General features: G+C 39.6%; 1 protein-coding gene across 1 annotated transcript; it reads right to left on the reverse strand.

Moving 5' to 3' along the window:
• Nucleotides 1-1,647: 1,647 nt before the first annotated feature.
• GHRHR (growth hormone releasing hormone receptor) lies at nt 1,648-22,856 on the reverse strand. The gene is made up of 13 exons (XM_071738652.1): nt 22,800-22,856; nt 17,073-17,178; nt 16,347-16,454; nt 15,021-15,121; nt 13,526-13,623; nt 11,693-11,825; nt 10,724-10,877; nt 9,339-9,399; nt 9,164-9,233; nt 7,481-7,572; nt 6,635-6,764; nt 4,189-4,230; nt 1,648-1,788 (listed from the first exon to the last, which is right to left on the reverse strand). The coding sequence occupies exons 1-13, from the start codon at nt 22,854-22,856 to the stop codon at nt 1,756-1,758; spliced, it is 1,185 nt and encodes a 394-aa protein (XP_071594753.1). The 3' UTR covers nt 1,648-1,755.
• Nucleotides 22,857-23,305: the final 449 nt, after the last annotated feature.

The following is a 23,305-nucleotide window of genomic DNA, read 5'->3' on the forward strand; positions in this document are numbered from 1 at the left end:
AAAAAATGTAATGGAACCTTAATATCTATGCCATGCCTATTCATAACTGATATAAATATTCTAATTAAGTAGCTACAGTCATGCCTTCTGATTTTAACCACTCTTATTTTTAGTTTCAGCTATCCCATGAGAGCTTTTCAGAGACAAACACCCTCAATTCCTTCTCAGGGCTGCTGTAAATCCTTTCTCTTCCCAGCCTGCTCTTGGGATTGCCTTGTTGGACCTCAGGTGTTTTGCATGGGCCCAGCTCTCCAGCCTGTCAGGGTCCCTCTGGATGGCATCACTTCCATGCCTGAGGGTACATGGAATTCCACTGGGAGCAAGAGATGTCAAACAGCACTGGTCCCAGCACTCACCCTGGAAGAACATCACTCATCACTGCTCTTCATTGAGTATTGAACCACTGACCACAACTCCTTGAGTGCAACCACACAGCCAATTTCTCAGTCACTGAGTGGTCCATCCCTCAAGTCCATGTCTCTCTAATTTAGAGACCAGGATGTTGTGTGGAACAGAGTCAAATGCTTTGCACATTTCTGTTGCATGATCAGACTGGCAGGTCACAGAAATGTCTAGAAGAACTGAGTGAAAATCTTTCTGCCTGTTACTCCTTTCTGGTTGGTGCCCTTAACTTTCTTTGTTCCTTCCCAAGGCCTGATGTTCCCATAAAAGAGGTTAATAAATCCATTAATCTGCAGGTTACAACAACCACTGAGTGGTAAAAACCAAACCAAACAAACCCCCTCAACAACAAACATTGGGAATGCAAATTTATTTTCAAACTTCTGAATATTTTACTACAATGGAGAGCAAAAGCAGTTCACACATAAGAAAATATCTAACAGTATTCCCATTGGGTTCCCAGACCATCTCACAGGGGTCTCATTATTTTGCTGTGCAAAACTTTGCTTTTTTTTTACTTATTTGGAAAGGGCAGTTATTCCTTCATGACATCGTACAGAGCCTCATCCTTCCCAACACCTCCACGTTCTGCTGCTTGAATAATAGAAATTTCCTAACCTGTAGTTACTGGAACAAAACCAGAACACCAGAGTGTATAATTTTTATTTATGAACTTGGAATCTTTTTCCTTCTAAAGAGAATACATAAAGCGACAATAAAAGAGGATTTTTCAGTCATTGTGTTGCAGTTTGACAAGACATTCAGCTTCTTGTTTGTGTGTCTACTAAAGCAAAAAAAGGAACAAAGCTTGAATAAGCTGAACAGACTCCAGTTCTGAGGTTTGAATCCAAGTCTCCAGAGCTGATCATCTGTGATGCCAGTGAACTGGTGTCAACTCAGACATATTATGAGTGGAAGTGTATAGGGAGTGAAGCAAGAAGAGGAGATTTTTGAGCTTGCTGTAATGGAAATTAGATTGATGAGAAGGGGTTTTTTTGTATGTTTAGGAGGCCAGACATTTGTCACTTCAATGCTTGTCCAGCAAAAGGCTTCCAATGGACAGAACTGCTGAAGAAGTGAATCCTCCTCCATCTTGCTTGGTATAAACTGCAATCATTAAGTCTTATGGGGGGGGTTGGTTTGTTTGTCACTTCTTTGTTTTCCCTAATCAGACTTTTGTTTGAGATTACTTCAGATCCTGAGGCCCTCTTTAGCACACAGATGTGGTCATTTTGACTCCAGAACTGGATGGCACAGTCCACCTCGTCCTCCTCCACACTGGCACAGGTCCATATCTCTTCCCGTGCCATCTCCTGCCAATTTCAGTTTGGACCTCAAAAGGAAAGGAGAATGCTATATTGTGGTTAAATACTGCTGGGGAATAGACTAGGGAGAAAAGGAAAAGATGGAAAAAGTGGCTGTAGAATGGTAAAATTTAGATATATTAGTCCAAGTTAGTTTCCCTGAGCTCCTTTTCTAATGGATAGAGAAAAGTGGGATCCTTCAAAAATTATTTTTTCTGGGTTGTCTCAGCATGCCCATCACTCCACACTGATGAAAATATCCAGTGTGGGTAGCTCAGAGTCAGCATCCCATGTTGAAAAGAGTAAATGAACCCCTGTTGAAAAAAGTAAATGAACCCCACTGTTTTTTTCAACAAGAAAGGACTTACTTAAGGTGAGTCACTAAGTTCCTACTTAATGACTAAAAAAAAGTCCAAAAATCAAAGTTTATTACTAGAGCTGTCACACAGGTAAATAAATAAAAAAAAGGTCCCACTTCTATTTTTTCCCTGTTTTCAATTCAAAATTTTTCCCTGTTTCAATTCAAAAGTCCAAAATCAAAGTTTATTACTAGAGCTGTCACACAGGTAAATAAATAAAAAAAAGGTCCCACTTGTATTTTTTCCCTGTTTTCAATTTTACCTCAGTCCACCTTCCTCTGCTAAACTGAAATGCTTATCAGCACTAAGTAACTTTCTCCAATCCAAGTAAATATACTTTGATATCTTTATGCATGGTTAAGTTTCCTCCATCTTCTTCTGCAGAACAGAAGAGCTTGAGATCTCTAGTTCTGGCATTTTAAAATATTTTGTCCATCACTAAAATATTTTTTCAGCTTTTTTTTTATATCTTCTCCCATTTTTTGTAAATATCCCATTGAAAATTCTTGCAATGGTTTCACCAATGTTGCCTACACAAATAAACACATTCTCTCCACATTTCATATTCTTCCTCAGTTGTTAAGGGATGTTGGTTTTTTTCCCTTTTTTTTTTTCTAGAACAAGCTAATCTGCAGCAAATTTATTCATCCCCACTCACCAGTTTGTGGCTGAGCAATAATATTATTTTGCTATTTAAGACTGTGAGGGATCAGGAGTCAGTTGTTGACACCATCGTAATCCATGCATTATTTTGTTCACAGAAATATAAGAAATATAAAGAAATATTAAGAAATATAAAACCAGCCACTAAAGTCTGCTTTCACATCTGATTCTAAGTAGAAATATTCCTTCCCAGTTGTTTAATAAGGAGAATATTTATAAATTGAGATGCTGTATGTCTGGGCTGACAAACTGAGTGACAAGCTATGATTTGTCATCAGAAGAGGTCAGGATTATAAACAGACAAGTGAACAAGAGTGTCAAATGAACACAAGCAACATTAAAGCAGTCAAAAATTTGCAGTCAAATATTAAACCAAATGGCTTGTTAACAATTTGAAAACATTTGCTTCAATATGCCAGAAATTTCTGACCAAACTAAGTAAGCATGGCCCATGGCATGTATAGCTTGTCTGAAAGTTTCAGCAACCTTAGATTTAAAATTTAAAAATGGAGATTTAATCAAATTTTCAATCAATTTAATCAATACAGCCCAGGGAATATAGAGTGGGTCAGCTCTCTCTAACACAGACAACTGTACACAGTGATTTAAATATTTCACTGACTTCCAGGAAGGGACAGATGTCACCTCCAAACCCACCTTTGGCACTTGATGCCCTCAATGTGGTGGTTTATATGAGTCAGGAGACTTCCCTTTTAGGAGCTGCAGGTATAAAGATTTAGATTGCTTATGTAGGCTGAAACCAAAGCCCAGTCATACTGCAAAATATCCATTTAGGCTCAGAAAGAAGGGTGATATTCAAGAGTTTCAACCTATTGTAAAATATGGAGGGTAAATCTTATGTTAAATATATAATTGTTTTAATATGCATTCTTACCACAATATCTAGACTATATAAATTAATATAGACAGTAGGCTAAGTGAAGGATTCCTGTCCTATCAACAGTAAAACTCTGACCAATATACATTTGAAATGGAAAAACAGATTTATGGATGTGAAGAAATATTAGGAAGATTCACGAGCATATTAAAAATACTAGAAAACAATATTTTGGTGTGGGACAATGAGCATAAATTCAATTTTTTTTCTATTTAATCACAGACTTTTACTAGCTGGAAATCTCTTTGTATCATCGCAGCAAATGATACTTTCATTTTTAGGTCTGGACCTTGCATGGGTTACCTAAGGCAAATTTTAGTACAAAAAAAAGGCACAGAAAGGATAAAAAATGCTTGATGGAATAGTACAGTAGTAAAAGTTCATTTCTCCACTAGATGGCTTCATTCCCATGAAGATAATCGAAAGGAAATTCAGCTTCACTGGTTCCTATGTTAATAGACAACCCTGAGCAACTTAAAAGATTTGATTCCCTGTATGAAAGTGAATAGTAACTCTATAAATCTTCCAGCAGAAGCAATATTGTAAAGGAAAGTTTTCTTACCTCTTGGTTCAGGAAACAGTAGAGAACTGCTACAATAAAACCCTGAAAGATATTAATATATATATATATGTATATATACATATAAAAGGCTTGAATGTTAACACTGCTTGAAACAGCCACTTGCATTATCTGACTCCATGACAGGACTGTGTATGTGAGTTAATAAATATCACTAGAAGTTGGAGTATTGTTATAAATTAGAAAAATTCCCTATGTATATCCCCAAAAGCTGATCAGGCAGATAATCAAATAACTTGTAGCACATCACCAGAGTCAGCAATGAGATCTGAATTGGCAAGAGCAGGCCATAGTGCAACTGGAGCCCTCCCACATTATTCTTAGGGAAGTTTAGCCCCTCAGACTGTGAGTTAACAGGTTACAGAGGGTAAATCAAGAAGGGAACACAGACTTCATGAGGAGAGCCATGGACGGAGCTGACACAACCTTCTGTTGTCTTCTGTGCCTGTGCATTGGATCAGGTGAGATCAAATTGTGGTCTGTTGAATACTTTTGTTAAGTTTCTGAAGTGAGATAAACCCAGGAAAATTCTAGGAGATCAATGTAATGAGATACCCCCCTTTTGTTCAGTTAACCTGTTCCTTACACTGGTAATTAATCCATGAAGGGCACCTCCAAGTGCCAAGGCCAGGATTAAGATGTGGAGAGTTCATTGGACAGGGCTGACACACTAAATTAAATCCTCAAGGAGATTAAATCAGCACAGCTGCTGGATTTTGGGTGATGCTCACTGATAAATGATGCCTCGCAACCATTCAGGAAAGCAAAGGGCACCTGGATGCTGCCTGGCTCATAACTCAAGTAGCAAATCCACCTGGAAGGGATGGCAGAGCAGACCCAGTAAATGTTCTTTTTGGTCCCAAGCTCCTCAAGATGTCCATGCCCTGTGTGCCAAAGCAGGGCAGTTGGGGGCATCCAAAGTCCACCAAACATTTTGCCAAACCAGGAGGACAAGGCATGGAGTGTTCCCAGAGTATGAGGCTGATTTCTGCCCCAGGCACCATGTGATGTTTATTTGCATATCAATTTATTCTTTACCAAAGAACTGGCATTGGGGTTGGTCCTATAGCTTAGTTTGCCCCTGGATAATTTAATGTCAGCTCAAATTATTTTTTTCTTGACAGTGAAGCTATATGTATTGTCAGAGAAAGTGTGTGTATCACCATTGGTAGCAAAAAAGGTTTTCTATGCTTGTCTTTGACCCATCATCCAATTTTCACATCCATCTGAAAGACCTGCCCTTTTATTTGCAAAATCTGCAAATATTCAGCCTACCCTGCAACCAGGTAGGATGTAGGTCCCATCCTCAGACACTCTAACTAAGCAAAGAACCACGTTCCCCCCAGGGATCAGTGTTGGGCCCAGTTCTGTTTAATATCCTTATTGATGATTTAGATGAGGGGATTGAGTCCATCATCAGCAAATTTGCAGATGACACCAAGCTGGGGGGGAGTGTGGATCAGCTGGAAGGCAGGAGGGCTCTGCAGAGGGACCTGGACAGACTGGAGAGTTGGGCTGATCCCAACGGGATGAGGTTCAACATTCCAAGTGCCGGGTCCTGCACTTTGGCCACAACAACCCCATGGGGAGCTCCAGGCTGGGCACAGAGTGGCTGAGAGCAGCCAGACAGAAAGGGACCTGGGAGTCTGGATTGACAGGAAGCTGAACAGGAGCCAGCAGTGTGCCCAGGTGGCCAAGAAGGCCAATGGCATCCTGGGCTGGCTCAGGAACAGCGTGGGCAGCAGGTCCAGGGAAGGGATTCTGCCCCTGTGCTCAGCCCTGGGGAGGCCACAGCTTGAGTCCTGTGTCCAGTTCTGGGCCCCTCAGCTCAGGAAGGAGATTGAGGTGCTGGAGCAGGTCCAAAGGAGGCAACTGGGCTGGTGAAGGGACTCGAGCACAGATCCTATGAGGAGAGGCTGAGGGAGCTGGGGGTGTTGAGGCTGGAGAAGAGGAGGCTCAGGGGAGACCTCATCACTCTCTCCAACTCCCTGAAAGGAGGTTGGAGCCAGGGGGGGGTTGGGCTCTTTTCCCAGGCAACTCTCAGCAAGACAAGAGGGCACAAGAGGTCTCAAGTTGTGCCAGGGGAGGTTTAGGTTGGACATTAGAAAGAATTTCTTTCCAGAGAGGGTGATCAGCCATTGGAATGGGCTGCCCAGGGAAGGGGTGGATTCTCCATCCCTGGAGATATTTCAAAAGAGCCTGGATGTGGCACTCAGTGCCATGGGCTGGGAACTGCAGCGGGAGTGGATCAAGGGTTGGACTTGATGATCTCTGAGGTCCCTTCCAACCCAGCCAATTCTAGGATTCTATGATTCTATGAACTCTGTGAGGAGGGAGCAGCTCCAAGATCCAAGGATTTTTTAGTTGCCATGTGAACACTGGGTTAAAATCTGCCCAGAAGGAACAGAATCCTCTGGGGTCAATTTACCTGGAAGGATCCAATGCAGAGCTCTAAGTAAAGGCGAACCCCCAGGCTGGTGTATTCTGGGAGGAAGTTGAAGACAATATAATGTGTTCCAAATAATGGGATGAGAAGCAGAGTTGACCTTGAGAGACGTCTGGCATAGGACAGAGAAGAAAAAAGGTAATACTATGAGTAAAGACTAATCCATGCAATATTGCCCAGTAATGAACAGCAGTTATAAATGGAGATCTAAATATCTACATGTGAAGCTCATACCTCTTGGGAGTACAGTGGTAGGCAGAAAGAATCATGAAAAACTGTCTGGAAAGAGATTTCTGATGTTTATTGCCTTCTTGGCAATACCATGTGACTGGCATTTCTTGTTATATTTTATCTTTCTGGTTGAAATTACACTTCAGGGAAACACAAAGGAGTAGAACACATTTTGTCTCATTGGCTCATTGGAAAATTTGGCATTTGTTACTAAATACAAAGGAATTAATATGCAGGCTGCCTTTACAGTCTACATATAGGGAAAGATCTATAGGAGGTAAATTTATCCTGCCCTAAATCAGAGATCTAATGTGGTTTTTCAATCAATGGTTTCCTGGTCTCTCTCTTGATTGTAATTAGGAGGTAGACATCTGAACCATCTTTAAATGTTCTGATGTTCTCACTCTTAGGTGAGGTAAATCTCATGCTTAGAGTTTTCTTGCAAATAGGATCAGGTTGGGGATTTCTAAAATTTAATGCCCACCAAACCAAGCCTGTCTGTGACACTGGACAGATGCTTGCATATTTCCAAAATACTATATAAAGGAAGGTGTTTAAATAATTTTTTTTCACTTTATTTAGTATTCCATACTCTACCTGTACTGAGAGGAGTTATTGAAGTTGATTTGTCTAGGGTCCAGTTTTTTCAGCAAAATTCTGATGATGTTGATAAACAGGGCAAAATTGACCTGTTCACAACATTTTGGAGAAAAAAAAAAAAAAAGGAAAAAAAAAAAAAAAAAGGAATATATATTACTCTCTAATGTAACACTGCAACTGAAATCTGTTTTTTTACTTCAGTTATTTTGTGATTTGTGTAATTTCAATGACACCAGTGGAACATTATTTATGTCATTCCTGCTGGCAACATTCAAGCATCTCAATATTCTGTATTCCCACTTAAAGAAATATATTAAAAGTTGAGAATTTGACTTTGTTAAGCAAACTTTTTTGTCAATAACTGCCCTGATGCTTTTCAATTTTTGTACTTGCATCACTTTGAATCTCTTTTGAGATGGCTACTGCATTAATACCAGATAATTCTTTAGGCAGAATTAGTAGAATGCATCTGACTAAATACAGGCATCTCCCATGAGATGCCTACACCTGAGCCCATCACCCTGGTCTCACTTTGCAGTCAACAAAGAGCCAGCCAGGACAGTCAATAAATCCTCAGGTGGAGCTGGGGATGAACCATCTCCAAACGTGGACATCTATTCTAAGTCAGACGAATCACATATCAAAAATTCTGTGCTTTCTTTTGTTGACTCTGAATAAAACTGAGCAGCTTTTGCTAAGCTCCAAAGCTACCTAGGGGCAATCCTAACTTGCAAATCAAACTTTCTACAGCTGCATTTTGGCACTGTGTAGCTGCTCAGTTTCCCACCATCAGATTTTCTTGCTGTGCATTTTTATGTGTTTGTACTTCTCAGCTGTTCTTTAGGTGAGGGTGAATGTTTAATTTTGTCTGAAAGTGTCCACATATTGCCAGAAAGTCCAATCACATTTTATCCATCAGCAATGCTTGAAGTACATTCCAGCAGAAAAAATCATCACTGCAAGCTCCTGAATTTCTTGACATCAAATGTGGATGTCAGATGAATGCTAGTAAGGAGAAAAATAATAGAGGTAGAAGGAAATGTAATATTATATCAAAATATGCCAAGCTATGACAAGAATTCAACTTGAGTTTCTTCATTCACATTGTTTGCATCTCTGTGCCTGATTTGTATGCATCTGTCTTCCAATTAAATTCAGCTTTTAATAGATGCCCTCAAGGTCATCCATTAGCTGCTTTCTCACATATTGCTTGGGTTTAATGACATGTGGGTGTAATCATACATGATAATCATTTAAAGCCCATTAGTTTATTCAATAAATGTCAAGCTTCACTTATTTTCATTGTTATCAATGAAGAGGAACCTATTGCCCTTGAAACTTTGTATTAAAATTGATGGCTGATTCTGTGCTCTTAGGCTAAAACTTTATTTTCCAAAATTATAAAGATGGTTTGGTCACTCATCTGCTACTAATTTCAACCGAAGTGACAATTCTATGAAAGTTTTAATTTAATGTGTTGGATGGATGCTTCTTTTTGGGCAGGGAGGGAGAAGGGAGGGAAATGTTCTCTGCCTCTTTTCAATTTGGATTATACAAAGGTAAGTTTACAACACAAATTCTACCATTCCTCTTCCTGATTTCAAACATTTCAGCAAATAGTCACTGGATTTTGAAGTCTTTTTTCTTCTAATGAACGTGGGGAACCTCAGAAGTACCCACCCCAACAGAAATTATAATAGGTCCTTTGATGAGCCACCAATAAGGAGAGTCTTGATTAATATCCCAGCATCTGAGAAAATAAGGGTATATTTAGAAAAAGGTGTGTGTATAATCACTGTAGTCAATAAAAATCATAACCCCAGTATATATAATATTATAGGAAACAATTACTTACGCTGTGTCTTCAAAGTAGAATTTTGCTAATATCCATGTAAGGGTGAAAAGTGTTGGAAAACCTGTCAGAGAGTCAAGAAAAAAACAACCCAAAACTGTGTCTAGTTTCACCACTTAATCCACATCTTTTTCTCTGCTTTGTTAATTCAGAACACTCAGTTTCAGAACTGTAATTACCCTTTGTGGCCTGCTGATGTAAAGGGAATTACTTCAAACTCACAGAATAAATGAAAAAGAAATCTCCTAATCCCTAGGATGGAATGAAACAAGTTGTCATTGGCTGGTGATCATGCATCACTGTGAAGATATAAAGGGACACAGAAGCTACTTAGGGCATGATACAGGTCTGCCCCACAAGTTAAAAAATGCAACCTCTTACTAAAATGAACACAATTCACCCATGTGGCATCACCTGAAGTCAGAACTTGCATGCAAACAGCACATTAAAACCTGTGCTCATCTATTAAGGGTGCTTTTTGCATGGCAAAAATAGTTGGGTTAACAAAATCTTAAAATAATAGTAATATTAGCACTTTGCAAGTGGATGATGTGATGCAATCTACTTTAAGCCTTCCTAGAAACTCATTTGAAGTCTTCCTAAAACACAAAAATGGGTTCAGTTTGCAATTTACTTCACCTTTTCTGGCAACAGGCCGTGGATTCTCTTCCCAAAGTGACCTAAAATTCTCTGGGCAGTTGCCTGCCATGTATCATCAGGAAGGAGTTCTCTGCTTTTTCCTTTATACAACAGTTTTATGTGGGAAAACACTTAATTTCTGAGTTACAAGTCATCAGAAATGGCTGAACAATTAGATTTATTGCAGACTCCAACAAAAAGAGATGGGGATGTCATTGTCTCATGCTTGCACTCTTAGTTAGTGGATAGAGCTCCTTTATGCACACAATGGCCCAGTGCAAAAGATGGTCTACAGCAAGATCAGGACTCAAAAAAAGGTCTGCTATGCCTCCAGATGGACCCATTCTCAGAAGAAGGCTGTGGGATGATATTCTGTGTGAGCAGGAGCAAGATACACCTAACTTTGGTGTTTGTGATACCTCTTTAGAGGTATCTGTGTTTTCGACGGGGAGAAGAAGGTGAAGTGGACGGGATCTCTCTTTATGGATTCCCAAATGTACTTAGTTTTCCTCTTGTTTCATGGGGACTTTAATGTCATATTAAAAAAACCTAAAAAAACCAAAAAACAAACACCAAAAAACCCTAATCTGATTGCTCCTCACTAGCATACATGTAAAAATAAAACAAGGCCCAAGTTGGATACTTCAATTGGCCAGGCCAGATGCCACATGTAGTATTTTTAATGGGATAGCTAAAGCCTTTTTGTAACACCTTGCCTTTTATTAATTTCATGTGAAAGCCTTACTTACCCCAGCCAAAGAGAACAAGCCACCAAAAATATCTTCTTCCATGAGAAAGAGATGAGAGTAGCAGACAGTTTAAGTAAAGAGCCTCTACCAGCAGCCACATGAAATTGGTCATCATGAAGTAGTGACAGAAAACAACTGAGATCTTGCATTCAGTCTAGGGAAAAGGAAAGTCACATTTTTGACACTACTGACATGTGTTTGAATTGCAGAGGCAGTGGGCACCTGTAATTCTGGCTGAGAAGTACCAAGAAGAGCTCACAATTGCATTCATGTCCAGAGGGAAAGCTTCAGATATCCCAAGAACGTGATTTTTCCCACAAATGCACTGACTTCAGAGTATCTTCTATGAGTAGAACAAGACACTCCACAGCCCTTGGAAAAAACTATGTTCAATATATTTTACTTCCCTACTAAAGCTCAGTTTTTAATTTTTGTGTGGCCATGAACAATGCAGAAGAATTGTCCCATAAACCTCTATTTTAAAATCAGTCCATGCTGCCAATATCTGTGGTTGGGACAAAGCTAAGTTGATTGCCTAGTACTTTAAATGTCTTACAATCCAGAGCTTCTGGATTGTACAAAAACAAGAAAAGAAAACATTTCCAGCACAACATTCTTTTAAGAGTTGTGTTATGTGGTACTCAAGAGATTTTTTTTTGTTTTTTTTTTTTTAATAATCTCCAGATTACAGAAGTTTGATGGTGCAACAGTGATACTTTTCATATGGTGAAGTTTTTATCTGATTTAGAGAGCTACAGGAGCACAAACTGATGCATTCAGGACATAGAAGTTCTGAGGTGTAAACTTATGGAGGTAAAACATACACAAGATCTACAGAATGTTCAGTACCAAATTAGAAAGAATAAAAACCAATTTAATAATTATAAAAGACCAATAAAAAGTGAAACCACATATGGGTGGTATGGAAAAGCACCAAGTACCACAATATCCTGCTTTTCTTGCACTTACTGTAGAGAAGCTGCAATGATCAATGTCCCCCTCTTGGAAAAGGACAGTATCCTTAATGAAAACAGCAATAGCTTTTAAGATAAAAGTAAAAAAGAGCTGTACATGGATGTAATTTCTGGGACAGCGGAGCCTCCTGGAAGAAAAGAAGAATTATCCTCCTGAGGTAATGAAATGACTTGTGCTGGCAGTAATTAAAATATGCAATAATCCCTTCTTACATCTCAGGTGCTCTCTCTGCAGGCAAGAGGAGAGGAAAAACCTTCCTCATGTAAAGCAGTTCATCCACCACCTGTATCTTGATTTCCACCCTTGTCAGGTGGTGCCCTGGTGATGTTTCTGGTTTGGCAAATTCCAGGAATCCCAGTTTTGTGTGCAGAATAACCTGAGCCAGGGTTTTGGTTGGCACTGAGGAATGATCTGCACAGATTTCTGACTATTGGGAGATAAACCACTCCCAAGAACAAGCATCCAGAGATATCCTGGACTAATGAGACAGTTTTCTCAGTGAACAGGGTAATAACTACTTAGTAAGATTTTCCATGCCCTGCACATTGAGTGTGTTAAATTGCATTAAACCCCTGTGCAGACAGCTTTATCCAGCATTAAAAGTTTCCTCCATAGTTTACCCAAGTTAATCTTATTAATTAAATGAATGCAGATAATTTCTTTAAAAAATTTGGCACATCTGCTGCTCACATTCAGTTAATACAGATTATTTTTTTAAAAAAAACTATTATTAAATGCAGACTTCTGGAGGAGTTATAGAGCGTCAACTTTTATGTTTTCATCTGGAGTGGAAAACTTTATCTAATTAGCAAAGATTCCCATTAAAAATTGAATGTTATCCAGATCCAGTCATCTCAGGGTCATCTTATCTTGAAGACCATTTAGAGAATTTTTGTTGTTTGTTTAATTAATATTTATTATTTTTAAAAAAATGATGAATTTCTTATTTTTGCAGAATTTTATGACTGAACTCAGATACCAATCCCATTGTTAACTATAACTTTTTCCTCCCTGTTACTCAGCCTTTTTCTGTCCATTGTTTCTTTCTTTCCCCTGATATGGGCTGGTTTGTTTTCCTGAGGTCAGAATGGATGTCAATAAACAGATCTGTTGACTTCCAGACAGGAGCTGGTAACCAACAGAGGTCAAGAAACTTTCCCCAGAGAAACCTGATTCTCACAGCATAATGATAAACTCTTTCTTGTCCTGCACATATACAAGGAATAAACAAAGATTAATAACTAAAAAGAAAAGAAAAAAACAACAAAAAACTTAATGGCAGCAAACATCGAAACTGCATTAAATGAAAAAAATAAACAATCCCCAAATACTCTAAATTATACCTGAATATGCCTAATAGAAAAATAGTAGGAAAGAAAGCAGACAAAATATATTTAAATTCAGAGACCTGCCTTTGTTCATAAATGTTTCAATAGTAATATATCCAGTACTATGGGAACATTAAATCAAAATTGAGTTTTTTGTTTATATTCTTCTAATTAATATAACATTTACTGAGCTCATGCAAAGCAATTACATAGAGCTTATCAAAATCACCCTCATTCTGGGATCAAAGTGAACTGGTGACTTTTGCCAAAGCAAAAAGCACTTTTTTCCTAGTTCAGATTCTTTTTATTTCTGCCTATCTCAGATCACACTTGATTTCTAGCCTTGATTTAATATTATTCAAGCAGTATTACCTGAAATATTTATTTTATCCTTCTGTTTTTCTATCTATCATACTCTGTTTTGTCTTGTGTCATGTCACAGAGTTTAAGATACTTAGAGCTATTAAAAGCATCAGGGTTAGATAACAACTTTACATACCTGAATGCAACAAGAACTGTCACAGCAATAATGAGTGAGGTGATGGACACACCATATCCTACTGTGTAGATGATCTTTATTGTAGAAAAGTAGGACTGCTGTGAGAAAAGATAATTATTTGTCACATAACTTGTAGCCAAATCACAGCTGTTTTACTGATTCTGGCACTTCTGCTTTGTTTGGTGCTTCTAATATTTTCATGTCCCTGACTGTTCCATCCCCCTTTTTTTTTTTTTTTATAATCCCACAGCAAAATTCAACTGAAATCAGTCACTAGGATTCTGTTTTGAAGACTCATTCTATAGCTGCATGGCTACAGCCCAGTCTGATAAAGAAACATGTGTTGATCAGGATGGTTTGAAGCTCATTAAAAAACCCCGAGCCTGCGGTCCACAAAAACATTATTAAAAAATCTTATGCATTTTTATCAACACTGCATTTTATACCATGTGTTCTCCACGTAGCACCAGTGAGACAACCCTGCTGGCAGATGGCTGCACTATGAATGCAGAATTCTTGCAGCCTTTCCATGTGTTTTTCCACTTTCCTTTGCTCTGCTTCCCTATGTACAATTTTGCCATCTATTTTTCATTTCCATTTTAATGTAGTTAGTGGGTTTTTTTCTTGGGGTTGTTTATTTCCTTTTTTTCTTTTTTTTTTTTTTTTTTTTTTTTTTTTTGGCTTCCTCTTTTTTCTTGCTAGTCAGAATGTCAGTCACAATCTATATCCCTTTAAACAGCACCTCTGCCAGACCTGACCTCTGGGTGAGGATAAGATGACTTCAATTATCACACATGAAAGCTACAAATCTTTCCTTTCAGTCTAACATTGTCTGTCCCTTGGGTCTTTTTTTTTCAATGGTTTTAGATCCTAAAAACTACACAACTATGGAGAGTGGCCTGGTCAGCACTTCTGCCACCCTTGGGTGGATCCCATCTGGTCCCATAGACTGCACATCCACATTGGAAGCATCTGCATTACATAGATGTAGATTTTGCAGCATTATTTATGTATTTCTTTATTTTGAATTGTATATTTTGTTCTAGGAAGTCTGAGGGACCAGAAAGCCCTCTCATGCTTAGATATTGCTGAGTTTGGGGAAGTGGTGGTATAACAGCATGTTTGCTGTGCTGATGCTTCGATGCCACAAAATCATCTTGCTGACTGATGTTACTGAAATGTCTTAATTCATATTTGATGAACATTTCAGGAGACAGCTTTAGCTGTTATGTCTGTGAGGAGCTTGAACAGAACTGCATGGCTGTCTGAACTTTGCAGCTGGCTTTATTTTTATTACACTCTTATACCTGAATGATAAAAGAACCTAAGCAGCTCTCCAAACTAAGGGACTCGAATAAAATTTTGAATTGCGTTCCATACTCGGGAAGAAATTTTAGCTTCAGCTGAGTTTTCCTCCCCAGTGGTCTTCAGGAATAGAAAGGAATCTGGCAATGTCAGCACACCACTCCCCATGTATTTACTGAATTAAACTTACTGCTTCAAGTGGAATCTCATCTTCTACTGGACAGGCAATATGGTAGGGAGGAAATGGGTCAGACCAGCCTTTCTTTGTGCAGTTCCTTTTTACTATCCCAGCTGAAATAGAAGCAATTATTCTTTCTGATGAAGAGCCACGTAGCACAGAAAATAAAACCCAGGAAAATAAAACCAGACCTCTTGCTGGTATGAAGGTTATACCCAGAGGAGGGGGTTGTCTCCAATAGCATCTCACAGAGATGGTGTTTTTCATATGTACATTCAGGTTGTGACACACAAAAATTTTCTCTCCATGAGAGAAACAATGAGTAGGAGTGAGAGAACCAAGGTGACAGATGTAGAGGTGGGAAGGAGCAGGAAAGAAATCATATCAGGAACAGGGAAGTCCATGGAAGAGGACTGGGATGCACTGCTCCATCAGACTTTTTGCCACCTCCAGCACTCACCCCTCTAATATATCCCTTCTGACTCCCACCTTCTTTGGGGCTTACTTTTTCTTTGCAGATCAGAGGTTGGAATAAACAGGTTGTTTTATGAGGACAGCACATTTCCATAAAAAGATTTATGAATCAGATGAAGGATAAGTCAGAAAAAGCCAGGGCAGGAAATGAATCTGCACAGATGAAAGGGATTTTCCTTATCCCTTATTTATAACCAGCATGTGTTGGGTGAGGCAGAGGTCAGGCTTTGCAGCTTCTTTTTCTTTTGGAACTGCCAAACCAAGGTCTTTCCTGGAAGATTCTTCCTCCAATATTCACCCAGAGGGTGAGCAGTCAGAAGGGCATTAGGCTGCACAATCTTGCAATTCACCACACACCTCTGCTGCCTCAGTGACAAAATTTTCTTTCTGTCCTGGTTTGGGCCAGGATAAAGGTGATTTTCTGTCTTGTACTTTTTTTCGTATCTCCAACTTTGCTCTTAAAGAACAATCACATTATTTATTCCTCTGCCTTTCATTTCATCCCACCCTAATCAGAGCATAAATCTCTTAAAGCCTCATGCTTAAGCTCCAGACTTCACAAACTCCAGATGAGCTCTAGAAAACTCACGCAACAAACTGATCCCAAAGGCTATGGATACCATGGAAATCACTTGGCTTAGGGGCTCATCAAAGGCTGTGGGCTTATAGCCAGTCATGGATAATGCTTAAAATATGAGGAGAACTGCTAAGCTCCCTCAGATCCTGCTGAAATCTTTGCAGTAATGCTCCGATCCAACGAGAGGGCAGGAACTTGCAATGCTCCATCTCCACTCCTCATTTTTAGAAATGCTTTTGCCAGGCATGCAGCACAACAATAGGAGTATAAACATGATAGAACATCACCTGGTTCCTTCATGAAGTGAGAGAGGAAATCTGGGCATGGTAAGGCAAGAGTCTCTCCAGCATCTGCCTCTGACCAACACAGTAATTTGTCCCAAGTTTTCTTGCAACCTCAGACAGAAAATGAAATATATTTTTAAACCTAATTATACTTGAGCAGCATAAAAAATAATTTAAAAATCTTTTTAAGCTTTGACCCTCCACCTTTTACATATATTATAAAAATAATTTTGCACAGTTTTTATTCAATAGTGAGAAAGAAATACTTCCAGAGGACGATTTAAACTGCTTTAGAGCCCCTCTATTAGACTGGGGTTGTTTTCAGATATAATGCAGTAAATGAAACTGTACTGTGGAAATAGGAGGGAGGGTGATGACAGAAGACCATATTACAGCACTTGCTAAGGATTTTTATAGGACTTGTTAATGTATTTCTAAAGATTAACACACCCTCACACACCAAGCATGATGCCATCAGAGCATTGGGTAAGGAACAGGACAAGGACACAAGGATTCACAAAAATCTATTGATTGTCTATGTTTGAATGGGAAAAATATTGAAGAAATAATGTAAAGGAATAGGAATAGATGGAGGAATAGCTGTCAGAGAACAGGGATGTGGGGCAATAAGGAATATACTCAAACTTGCACATTGCCAGCATAGCTGTGTCCTGGCTCTGTCAGGATATTTTGTCTCTGTCTCTCTTTTCATCCCTCACACATAGATACCTGGTGATGTTGCATTTCCACCTTCTTCTAAGTCCTGCAGACATTCAGCCTCCTTTTTCTTCAGCTCAGTCATGAAATCACATTCTGGGTGGACATTCCCAGCAACCTACAGGGAGAAATTTCAGCTGATTAGTAAGAAGGGGTTGAGTAGATCTCATGAGCCATCAAGTCCAGACCCACTTTTACAACTCACGGGGCCCTGTTACAAGCATATTGCACTAGCTTAGGGTTTAATAGTTAAAGGGTGACACTGGCCCTGCATAAACTGCAAATTTTTGGCAGATGAACCCAGCTGAGCTCTGCCAAAGGCAGCTGAGCTTTGCTACTTCACATCACAACAACTCTGGTGGTATCAGGGTGGGAGTTACGGCTCGGTACTGAAAAACTTAAGATTTCTCTGGCTATGTTCATAGTGAAAGACCTCTTTGCTAGAGCTTAGGTTTGAGTGCTGGACTCATTTACATGCTGACATTCAGCCCTGCTTAATCTGGGCCCAGGGAGACAGAGTGCACTTGGACAGGCTCCTTTTCATGACAGTGAAGTGTCCAGCAATGCAGGGCATGCATCTGCACATCAGCATAGACATGTCCCTGCCAACCTCCAAAGAAACCACATACAATGAAAAATAATAAAATTGTCTTCTGAATGACCTCTTCACTTCAAATGGAATGACTCTGTTCCCCCCTTCTGCCACCTGCCTTTCTTTACACAGGGTGGGAGGCGAAACTCCCTTCTTTGGGAAAAAAAAACCTCTGCATCAAAGCATTTGTTGGTTGGGTGTGTTGGTGCAGACAAAAAAAAAAAAAAAAAAAGGCATCCAGGATTCTTACAGCAGGAACCTTATGGTTGCTTTAATCCTTATTTGTGCTTACCTGGACACCACAAGAGGATTTGAAGGAATCCAGAGTACCTTGGCCACCAAAGGGCACACTCTGCAGGAGGCTCTTACACCCCACAACTTCTGTGAGTGTACCTAATGTGCAGAAATATGTCTTGTTCATGAAGAAAGCAATATGAATTAGCTGTTGTTCATGAAGGAAGCTTTATCCAGCCATGGTCCCCAGCCCAGGAAGCCAGCTGTGACCAGAGACACATTCACCTCAGCTCTGTGCCCTGGCCACAAGTGCCAGTGTGCTCTGATAGGTGTGAATATGGATATAAAGACACAGATACACACAACAGAAACTTAACTCAGGGTGAGGCTTGCATGGGGAACAGGTGGCTGGCATATGGCTCAGCTTTGTTCTACCCAGGGAAGATGAATATTCAGATAAAATTAATATCTGGCTTTCAGTTCATTCAGGGGGCAGATGGTATCCATTCCAACGAGCTGGTATTTGCCCCTCATGCTAATGTCCCTATCTCATGTTGATCTGCAGAGCATTTGAACTGCATACTGGCTAACAACTTGAAGCTCTGGGGCTACTGAAGAATAAGAGATTAATTGCACAGCCTTTGCTTTTCTTGGGTATGGACCTTGGCAGTTGAAAATGTCTGTACCCACCTCTATGGCCTTCTGCTTCCCAGTTTGCTGCACCTGGTTGTGGTTTTCCTGCCACACTGGCAGACAGGAGTCCCATGAACCCTCTCAGGGTAGTGCTGATGAGGAGGGCCCCATACTCCAGGGTAGATATGAATGGATGGGGCAGAGGCCAGTCATTGCTTTAGCCCCAGGAGATGGACAATCTGACACGTAGGGTGCCTCACTGATGTCATCCCCAATGTTAAAATAGGCCTAGATAGCCCCTCTACTTCACCAAGATATGCAGTGGCAGGCAAGATGACAGAAAATTGGCATCTGTCTTGGACACCTTTCATTGAATCATAGAATCATTGAATGATTTGGGTTGGAAGGGATCTTAAAGATCATCATGATCCAACCTCCCTACATTGCCAGGGACACTTCCCACTTGACGTTGCTCAAGGCCACATCCAACCTGGCCTGGAACACTTCCAGGGAAGGTGCATCAACAACCTCCCTCAGCAACCTGTGCCAGTATCTTCCTACCCTCAGAGTGAAGATTTTTCCCCTAATATCTAACCTAAATCTACCCTCTTTCAGTTTAAAACCATTATTCCTTGTCCCATCACTACCCTCTCTGGTGAAAAGCCCCTGCCCAGCTTTTCTGTAGCCCCTTCAGGTACTGGAAAGCTGCTATGAGGTCTCCAAGGAGCCTTCTCCAGGCAGAGCTGCTCCAGAGGTGCTTTGACCACCTGATATTTCCTCACTTCACCTGGTATCTCTTCCCATGCTAAGCACATATTCTTCCCCCTTGTCACCCTGGACAATGAAATTCATCTATGCTGCAAAACTAACTACCCATCATGTATGGCAGCTATTGCAAGAAGTGACTTTATTAGTCAGAAGAAAAAACAGTCATCCCATTTACTAAAAAGCTATTTTACAATGTTCCCTTGGTCCAGTGAACTGTGCCCAGGAAAAACCTCAGTAGGCAGGAAATGTATCCATTTGCACAGTCTTAAATTATTTCTCCTGGCAAAAAAATCACTAGGTTTTGCCTGTAAAAACTGTCTTGAACTCACTAACATGTTCATGGCAAGATGGCTTATTTAGCAGTCCAGGAAACCCTTTTTTTCCCCTCTTTTTTTTTTCTTTCTAAGTCTCTGGACTTACAACATCACTTTACCAGATGAATCTCACATAAAAAGGTGAGTCTGATCAAGTACAAGGCATTTAAATTATTCCCTCTTCCTTCAAGAAGACCCAATCTTAAGAGATGCTCTCACTGTTCATATTGAAGTCACCTCTAACCACTAAATAAACACTGGCTGCAAATCTGCTATGACAGAAACTCATATAACATAAAGTAAAAAGATTTATTCCACTTCTAGGCTGCATTCCAGATATATTTATCCCCCCAGAGCATTTGATTACCTCCAGCAGGCACTTATAATTTCCCAACAGTTCTGAACACTATTCCCAAACCGAGTGTAGAATCAGGTTCTGAACTACTCTAAAAACATTTATAGACTTCATTGTTTAACCTCATTTTCTACCTCCTTCCCTCCTGCCCACTTCTGGAAGTATAAAATAATGGGAGACAGGTAAGTGCCATTCTGTAAGATGAGAATAAATGTCTGTGCATGTGATTCAGCTCCCTTTGGTGTTCACTTCTACAGAGACATCATTATCTGGTGTAGTAGTTCAGGTTTCTTTCACCAGCATAACAGAGATGCTGCCATTTTTGTGTGTAAATCAATTGGATTATTTTATCCACTTACTTTTGGATGGAACAAGCTATGATTTCAACTCAATTCACTAGGAATCCCCTGACAGTTTAAATTTCAGCTCCAGCACTGAGTCAGATGAATACTACTTAAAACAGCTACTGCCATTCTACAGGCTTGTGAGCAGCTCATTACAGCAGAGATGTTTTCTTCGAGACCTCAGTTCATAATAAGAAAAGTATTTCTAGTTTGTAAGATCCCCCAAAAAATGAAACACCATAAAATTTTTTTATTTTGCCACTTTGGTAATTCTGTTGTGTTAGGATCCTTCTCCAGGAGGTCCCCATTGACCTTCTTGGTCAACCTGAGCTGTATCTCACCCTGGATCCCGTCACCAAGCTTGAACCTGACACGTTGATATGCTGGGGATGATGAGATGAGCTCTGGCTGGCAAGGTTACATACTCTGATGGTTATTTATAGAATAAATACAACTTAGAAAAAATATAAGTGCTTTTCTTATTGATACACTTGCATCCCATTTGGAATTAAGATAAGGAATTAGGTATTGCCCCAGTATTCTTTTTCAATGAGCAAAAATGATAGGAATTGTGCAACAGGAGCCAAAACAGATAATATTTCTGAAAGGGTCGTAGCTAATATTTCAAGTTGTTGTCCTCCTGAATAACTTTATACAAAAATCTTCTAGCTGATGAGAAAAATTAAACTGCAAACGGAGTTAGCACTGATATGTTCTAAATAAATGGGGAATTTGCAGCTGCTGTATCAATAAGTTAAAGTATTAAATGGAGCTGTGGGTTAGCACAACCTCAGAAAATTAAACAAATATTTACCCTTGTCAGAGAGCCCCTGCTGAAAATCTTGTTAATGTGATAAAAATAAAAATGGCAACAACAAAAACAAATCTCTTCCAGATTCTAAAGAATCAAATGCACTCAAAAGAAAATAAACTCTTCTTTTTTAATTATTCCCGGTGTTTGCACAACTGCATTCAACATTTGCTGCTCAAATTATGCTTTTCCTCTGTTTTCTCTCATATACATCAGAGTGGCTCAATATCTGCATTCTTTTCACTTTACTGTAGGCACTGTGCAAGCACTGACCACAGAAAAAAAAAAAAAAAAAAATCTGTTTATGGAAGCTAATGCTCAGCCTCTTAAGCATTTAGGATCTCTCCAGAAGTTGAGTTCAGCTCTTCCAGGGAAAACATGCTATCAAGTTACACCAAGAATGAAAACAGATGGCTCTTTTGCCACCATTTTCTACTCAAATAAGAGTTCTTTACCTCTCCTCTATTATAATAAAATACGCAACACAGCCTAAAAGGTTTTTCTTATACGTTTACACATAAACTTGGTTTTGATTGGTGGATAATGTTATTGTAACCAGTCCAACTTTATTAAAAAAGTGTTGTTTCTCCTGAGTAAGTGCAATATTCTTTTTCAAAGAGCAAAAATGATAGGAATTGTGCAACAGGAACCAAAATAGACAATCTTTCTGAAAGGGGCATAGCTAATATTTCAAGTTGTTGTAAGGTTGAGTAAGTGCAACAGGTTCTTACTGAGACCTTCAGTGAGGTCCTGGTCCCTGGGTCCTGGTATGCTGGTTATGAGCAATCATAGTTATCTGCTTACACTACAGGGAAGCTGGGGTTTTGACCCAGATGATACAAAGGAAACCATAGCTTCCCATCCCCTAAAGGTCTTTGGAGTCATCAGACAGCATTTTATTTCTTTTGACCCCCAAAACCCAAGCTGCTGTGCAACCCCTTATGAAATGCTCCTTCAGAGAAGATATTCCCAGGGAAGAGGGGAGGAGGCAGTAGAAAGATCACAAAAGGAAGATGCTGAAAATGTGATTACTCTCAAAAGCCAAGAAAGAATTCTTCCCACACTTTTCACAGACCTGGCATGATATCTGTGTGATCCTGAATTCTGGTTTACAAATTGCTGCCCAAAGCAAAATACAAGCAAGAAAACCTCCAGGCTTTTAAATGAGTGTGAATATTTTTAATTCTGCCAAAAGCACCTCTCCTAGTTCAAATAATTTGTTACCTGTAGCATCTCAGCTTTCACACGTTAAATAACACACACTACCCACAAGGCAGATGAAATTGTAACTAATAAGATTGCACAATCTGAAATTTAATAAAACTCCATCAAAACTCAGCTGCTCTGGTGTAACAGCCCTCCTCCAGTTTCTTCCTCTTTGTTATTGTCTTTCAAAGCCTCCACACAAAAAAAGGAGGTTGTGCCAATCATGTTGTTTCTGCTTAGTGAGTGTGTGGTAGGAAAGCAGTGAAATGCATTGATTCAGAGATCCTACAATGGGGTCCCTTCTGCTACCATTCACACTTTTCATAGAGTCCTGCCTTGTTTATCTGGGATTCATAGCAAATAAAGAGAAAAGAGACTCCTGCAAAAAAAGTAAAGCTGCCTCCGACCATCTGCTGCAAGAAGAAAATGAACAATTATTGGAAAACAACAAAGGAAAAGCTGATTTTCAGTCAATTACTTACAAGCTCTGCCAGACTCAGGGTGTACAGAGCACAGGAGTAGAAAGCACCAGAGTTCATGTTCCAAAGCAAGAGCCAGACTTCACTTCTTGAGCCTTCCTTAGCATCTTTCACCCGCTTTTTGACTTCCTTTTCTTCCCTCAGTTGCTGATTTGAAGCCTTTATCTTTTTGCAGAGCAGTGACGTGACAGCACAGTGAAGTGGGAAATAAATATTAAAAAGTCTCTAAGCTGTATTTAACCTGCTTGCCACCTTTATGTCTCTGCTGCATGCTCAAAAGCTGCAATGAATTAATTGAATGGTTGTTCTCAAGATTATGGGACCCCTGTACCTCCTGGCAAAACCCTCTTTCTTTGTAATGCAAAATCACTTTAGGAGAGATGAATAGATAGAAATAGATTGAAATGTTGCTAATCCTGTATTAAAATGGTGTGGCTGGCAAAACAGAAACTCTCTCCTAACAGCTAATGTTCAGCTCATTCTGATAAAACACATTTCAAAGTGGCTTC

Source organism: Heliangelus exortis, chromosome 2 (genome assembly GCF_036169615.1).
Source record: "Heliangelus exortis chromosome 2, bHelExo1.hap1, whole genome shotgun sequence".
In the NCBI taxonomy this organism is placed as follows: domain Eukaryota; kingdom Metazoa; phylum Chordata; class Aves; order Apodiformes; family Trochilidae; genus Heliangelus; species Heliangelus exortis.

Coding starts and splice junctions, on each gene's coding strand:
- GHRHR (XM_071738652.1), bottom strand. CDS start 22,856: ATGAACTCTGGTGCTTTCTACTCCTGTGCTCTGTACACCCTGAGTCTG. Junction 17,179..22,799: donor CCCTGAGTCTGGCAGAGCTT/GTAAGTAATTGA, acceptor TTCTCCCTGTAG/GTTGCTGGGAATGTCCACCC. Junction 7,573..9,163: donor CTATTATAATTTCTGTTGGG/GTGGGTACTTCT, acceptor TGTTGTGAACAG/GTCAATTTTGCCCTGTTTAT.